Genomic DNA, 5,954 nt, shown 5'->3' with positions numbered 1-5,954 from the left:
TTTATACATACCCCATTTAGCCATACCCTAGGTTTAGCTGTATTTCTACACACCCCATTTAGCCATTGTAACGGCCGTCGTTCAAATGAGACCAAGGTGCAGCGGAGGATGTGTTCATCATGAAAGGATTTAATGATCAACGAACACTATACAAAAGAAACCAAAAAAACGACTAGCAACAGTTCTGTCAGGAACACACTAAACAGAAAACAATCACCCACAAAAACCCAAAGGAAAACAGGCTACTTATGTGTGACTCCCAATCAGCAACAACGAACTACAGCTGTGCCTGATTGGGAGCCACGCACGGCCCAAAACAAAGAAATACAAAAACATAGAAAAATGAACATAGAACGCCCACCCAATGTAACACCCTGGCCTAACCAAAATAAAGAACAAAAACCCCTCTCTATGGCCAGGGCGTTACAGCCATACCCTAGGTTTAGCTGTATTTCTACACACCCCATTTAGCCATACCCAGGATTAGCTGTATTTCTACACACCCCATTCAGCCATACCCAGGATTAGCTGTATTTCCACACCCCCAAAACCTCTTCCTGTGGCTATGGGACAGAGGAGGAGAGAGAGGGAGATGTCAACAGAGATAGGTCTGACAGACTAACATGCAGTCAACTGAATATATTTTCATTATTGACTTCTCACCAGTGATGTCATCATAACCAGTAACCTTTTCCACTCTTCCACTCTTGGTCCGGCTCAGCTTGACACTGACCGATGAAATGTATGATTTAAAAAACAGACGAAGCAGATGTATTAAATGATATATATACTCATCTGCAAATAGAGGTTCACATGGAAGGGGAATGTGTGTACACATGGGTGTTGTTGCACCATACCAACGATAAGCCTGTCTTCCCCATCACATCATGAAAGGTCATGTTGATGTTCATTTCACCTCTGCCTCTGTCTTCCTCTTACTCCTCCCTTTCTCCTTTGTTTCTCTCTGTCTCTCTGTCTCTTTCTCTCTTTTTCTCCTCTGCCTTTCTCTTTCTCCTCAGATCTCCAGGCTCAAAGTGACAGTCTACCAGGTAGGTAGAGTATAAATCTACAGTGATTGTAGCAGTTCAATATTAGTCAACTTTATTATTCCACATGGAGAAATTCATGTGTCCATACACACCATTCTAAAACCCAATAACAAGTACTGTTTTATGGAACTACTAATACTTGTCAACCACAAAGCATTACTGCTGTTAGAATAACAGAATCATTGTCATAATCTGTCCTCACCACTGTGTTTCCCTCTCTGCTGTTTACAGCTGAATTCTCAGTCAGACTGGTGAATGGGACCACTTCCTGTTCTGGGACAGTGGAAATCTTCTACAGAGGAGAGTGGTTGGGTCTTTGTACTAGTTGGTGGAGCATGATGAAAGAGGTTAAGTTTGTGTGTAGAGAGCTGGACTGTGGGAATCCTGTAGCTGAATCTGGAGGACCTCTGGTTGAAGATGGAAAACGAAGAGTCATACTAGATCGTTGCTATGGAAATGAGTATTCTATTAGACATTGTGACTTCATAAGAGAACCTGGTGTCTGTATTGGTAGAAATTATCATCAGGTGACCTGTTCAGGTAAGAGACTGGTCATATTGAGAGATTCATTTATACATTATACAATATCACCTTGTATCATTTTTATGTGTTTTTTATTTCATTTAAATAGAGAGGGAGATGTCAGATGTATTTAAACGTTATATTTGTGTTTGTCCTATTGGTTTATGGGAGATGTTCATGGGCAGATCATTGTAGTTCAGATGGTACTGAAGTGAAGCTGCCTGATGGATGTCCAGCTGTTTATTTTCTATAAAGTGAAGTGAACTTATTCCTGTCTCCTGCCTGCATTATTCCCAACCCTATCCTGAGTGACTAAGAACCCATTTCTACCTCTTACAGTATCAAACATAGCAAACTACAATATTTTATCCAACATATTTGTATTTAGTCCTTGACAGTGTAAACAACAAAACTGATTGAATGTTCAACCAACTATTTTTCTCCAGAGTCTGTGCGGCTTGTGGATGGAGCTGGTCTCTGCTCTGGGAGAGTAGAGGTGAAGTCCAATCAGTCCTGGGCCTCAGTGTGTGAAGCTGACTTTGACCGGCAGGATGCAGAGGTAGTCTGTGGGGAGCTTGGCTGTGGGGCTCCTGCAGCTCTACAGGGGGGGCTCTATGGAGAAGGTGAGGGTCAGACCTGGGATAAAGAGTTCCAGTGTAAAGGCAAAGAGTCCCTTCTCCTGGACTGTGACACCTCAGACAGAAAACACAACATCTGCCTACCTGGTAATGCTGTTGGACTCACCTGCTCAGGTAAGAAACAGTTTGTCACTCAATCAACATTGTTTCTCACCTGGAGTGAAGAACATGAGAGACAATATAGGTGTGTTTTAGTGAGAAAATAGTAAGATTACTGTCTCTCTCTTTTCTTTTCTCAGAGCCTGATGATGTGAGGCTGGTGGGAGGAGGCAGTCGCTGTGCTGGTGGAGTGGAGTGGTACGACCAGGGAGAGTGGAGGACTGTGGGAGCTGAGGACTGGGATGTAGCTGCAGTAGTGTGTAGACAGCTGGGTTGTGGCTCCACTGTTTCAGTACTACCTGGAGACACCACTAGAGGGTTTAGAGTTGACTGTTATGGGTCTGAGTCTTCACTGAGGGAGTGTTCCAGAACATATGATCTCCTTCCTGGACTCACAGTGATCTGCTCAGGTAATAACAAGATACACTATATGGCCAAAAGTATGTGGACATTAGTGGATTCAGATATTTCAGACACACCTGACAGGTGTATGAAATTGAGCACACACACCCATGCAATCTCCATAGAGAAACATCAACAGTAAAATGTCCTTACTGAAGATCTCAGTGAATTTCAGTGTGGCACATCTAGGAGCAACAACGGCTCAGCCGTGAAGTGGTAGACAACACAAGCTCACAGAACGGACCGCCGAGCGCTGAAACACGTAGAGCGTAAAAATAATCCTCTGTTGAAAAACTCACTGCTGAGTTCCACATACATAAGTCAATGTATTATATCTCCTTCCTGGACTCACAGTGATCTGCTCAGGAAATATCAAGATATTATAATTATATTAATCTATTTTCCTTCATTCATACAACTTCCTCTGCACCTCTCACGATGACTGTTTAGCTTGTCAGCCTGCTTTACTAAATAGATCACTCAGTCAAGTAGGAATCAAATACAACTTTAATATCCCAGAATACTTTTGCATTTGAGTGTTATCTCAGTGATGGTCTCTACTCACTACCACTGTCACAGAGGGAATGAGGGAGGAGGAGAGGAAGACTGAGAGATGAGAGAGAAAATATATTTTTATCACTGACTTCTCACCAGTTATGTCATCATAACCAGTAACCTTTTCCACTCTTGGCCCAGCCCAGCCTGACCCTGACATATAGCATCAGATCTTGTAGTTAAGCTGTCACTGAAGTGAAGCTGCCTGATGGATGTCCAGCTGTTTATTTTCTATAAAGTGAAGTGAACTTATTCCTGTCTCCTGCCTGCATTATTCCCAACCCTATCCTGAGTGACTAAGAACCCATTTCTACCTCTTACAGTATCAAACATAGCAAACAACAATATTTTATCCAACATATGTGTTTTGTCCTTGACAGTGTCAACAACAAAACTTATTGAATGTTCAACCAACTATTTTTCTCCAGAGTCTGTGAGGCTTGTGGATGGAGCTGGTCTCTGCTCTGGGAGAGTGGAGGTGAAGTCCAATCAGTCCTGGGCCTCAGTGTGTGAAGCTGACTTTGACCAGCAGGATGCAGAGGTAGTCTGTGGGGAGCTTGGCTGTGGGGCTCCTGCAGCTTTACAGGGGGGCCTCTATGGAGAAGGTGAGGGTCAGACCTGGGATAAAGAGTTCCAGTGTAAAGGCAAAGAGACCCTTCTCCTGGACTGTGACACCTCAGACAGAGAAAACAACACCTGCCTACCTGGTAATGCTGTTGGACTCACCTGCTCAGGTAAGAAACAGTTTGTCACTCAAACAATATTGTTTCTCACCTGGAGTGAAGAACATGAGAGACAATATAGGTGTGTTTTAGTGAGAAAATAGTAAGATTACTCTCTCTCTCTTTTCTTTTCTCAGAGCCTGATTATGTGAGGCTGGTGGGAGGAGGCAGTCGCTGTGCTGGTGGAGTGGAGCGATACGACCAGGGAGAGTGGAGGACTGTGGGAGCTGAAGACTGGGACAAGACCAGGACTAATGTAGCTGCAGTAGTGTGTAGACAGCTGGGTTGTGGCTCCACTGTTTCAGCACTACCTGGAAACACCACTAGAGGGAATAACATTATATGTTATGGATCTGAGCCTTCACTGAGGGATTGTTATAGAATGTATGATATCCTTCCTGGACTCACAGTGATATGCTCAGGTAATAACAAGATATTATAATTACATTCAACTTATTTCCTTCATTCATACAACTTCCTCTGCTCCTCTCATGATGACTGTTTAGATTGTAAATCTGCTTTGCTAAATAGATCATTCATTCAAGTAGGAATCAAATACAACTTAAATATCCCAGAATGCTTTTGTATTTGAGTGTTATCTCAGTGACTGCCTCTACTCACTACCACTGTCACATGTCATGTTATAGTCATATCTATATGGGGAAAGTAGTTGAGGAGCTACGTTTTCTTTTTCTCTCCTCTTGTTCCAGATGTCCTGCTTAAGCCTGATATCAACATATGTTGTCTCAGTGACTGTAGGCCCACTACTCATGTTGCCCTGTGAGGGAGGGTGGCTAGCACTGTTACATGCTGATGTTATTGTCATATCTATAGGAAACTAGTTGAAGAGGTTTTTGTTCTCTTTGATTGTTACAGATCTCCTGGTCCAGCCTGATATCTCCCTGACTGACTCAATGGGAGGGGTCTCCAGGGGCCACCAGGGGCCCGAGGTGTTCAGGGACTACAGCTTCACCATCACCTGCTCCACTCAGCCACAGTACCCAGGAGGCTCCTTCCTCCTCACGTTCACCGGCTCCAACAGAACCCAGGCCCAGCCAGCTATCAATCACTCTGCTGCCTTCCTCTTCCCTGCTGCAGATGACTCCCACCAAGGGAACTACAGATGTGTTTATGAGAATTATGTTTTCTCTCATAACTTCTCCTCTGAGAGTGAGCTCCTCTCCCTCACCATCACAGGTAACTGAACATGAACCAGACTTATAACTTTGTCATTGACAGATTTCCCACAGATCTATCTGATGATGATCAGTCCCCTCATCAAAGGTGTTTCTGTTTGCAGCCTCTCCTCTGCCAGCCTTCATCATCAGACACGTTGTAGTGCTGCTGATCCTACTGACAGCCATCACCACCTCCTACTTGTACTACAAGGTAAAGACATTTACTCAGATGTTACAAGTCATTTAAACTAGAGGGAGAGGGTGAGGGGAGAGGGAGGGAGAGAGAATGGAGATACTAGAGAGTAAATGTCTGACTGTTGGTGCTGTGTCTCCCTAGCCCACCAGGAGGCAGAAGAGAGTGAACAGGGTGAGCAGCATGGATCTTTACGGCAATGCCATGGAGATGGTCTCTCTGAGCTCCAGAGCTGAAGCTGGACCGGGAGAGGAGAGAGCAGCCCAGGGGATGGAGTAGGAGTAGAATGAACCTGATCCTACATGCTGATCTTAGGTCAGTTTTGTGTTTTAAATGGATGGTCAGCAGTGGACTGGTGTTTAAAATGTGGTGACAAACCTGAAGTGGTTCTAATTTTAATAATAAGTTCAGAATTAGTTAATCTTTCTAGAACCTTGGAAGAAATCTAAAAGGAGTGACTGTAACCACAATTATTCCTTTTAGTTCAATTTTACCACCAGAGAAACATGGGGTTCTGGGTAACATGGGGTTTTGGGTAACATGGGGTTTGGATAACATGGGGTTTAGGGAAACATGGGGTTTTGGATAACATGGGG

General features: G+C 43.9%; 1 protein-coding gene and 1 long non-coding RNA gene across 2 annotated transcripts; one reads left to right on the top strand and one right to left on the bottom strand.

The window, feature by feature from the left end:
* Positions 1-508: 508 nt before the first annotated feature.
* On the bottom strand, positions 509-1,343 carry LOC123742389 (uncharacterized). The gene is made up of 3 exons (XR_006769517.1): positions 1,252-1,343; positions 858-1,066; positions 509-728 (listed from the first exon to the last, which is right to left on the bottom strand). It is a non-coding gene; the product is annotated as an uncharacterized lncRNA (long non-coding RNA).
* LOC106591691 (deleted in malignant brain tumors 1 protein-like) lies at positions 1,034-5,954 on the top strand. Its single transcript, XM_045716336.1, has 9 exons — positions 1,034-1,049; positions 1,281-1,589; positions 2,018-2,323; positions 2,449-2,718; positions 3,694-3,999; positions 4,125-4,409; positions 4,864-5,184; positions 5,288-5,376; positions 5,503-5,954. The coding sequence occupies exons 2-9, from the start codon at positions 1,385-1,387 to the stop codon at positions 5,635-5,637; spliced, it is 1,917 nt and encodes a 638-aa protein (XP_045572292.1). The 5' UTR covers positions 1,034-1,049; positions 1,281-1,384; the 3' UTR covers positions 5,638-5,954.

Source organism: Salmo salar, chromosome ssa04, assembly GCF_905237065.1.
Source record: "Salmo salar chromosome ssa04, Ssal_v3.1, whole genome shotgun sequence".
Classification (NCBI taxonomy): domain Eukaryota; kingdom Metazoa; phylum Chordata; class Actinopteri; order Salmoniformes; family Salmonidae; genus Salmo; species Salmo salar.
Note: the sequence above shows the minus strand (reverse complement) of the source record. Positions and strands in the feature narration are given on the sequence as shown.

What these genes read in the sequence shown, in the direction of transcription:
- LOC106591691 (XM_045716336.1), top strand. Translation starts at nt 1,385, where the DNA reads ATGATGAAAGAGGTTAAGTTTGTGTGTAGAGAGCTGGACTGTGGGAAT. An exon ending in TCATCAGGTGACCTGTTCAG is followed by an intron (nt 1,590 to 2,017) that starts GTAAGAGACTGG and finishes ATTTTTCTCCAG; the next exon opens with AGTCTGTGCGGCTTGTGGAT. An exon ending in CCTCCTACTTGTACTACAAG is followed by an intron (nt 5,377 to 5,502) that starts GTAAAGACATTT and finishes GTGTCTCCCTAG; the next exon opens with CCCACCAGGAGGCAGAAGAG.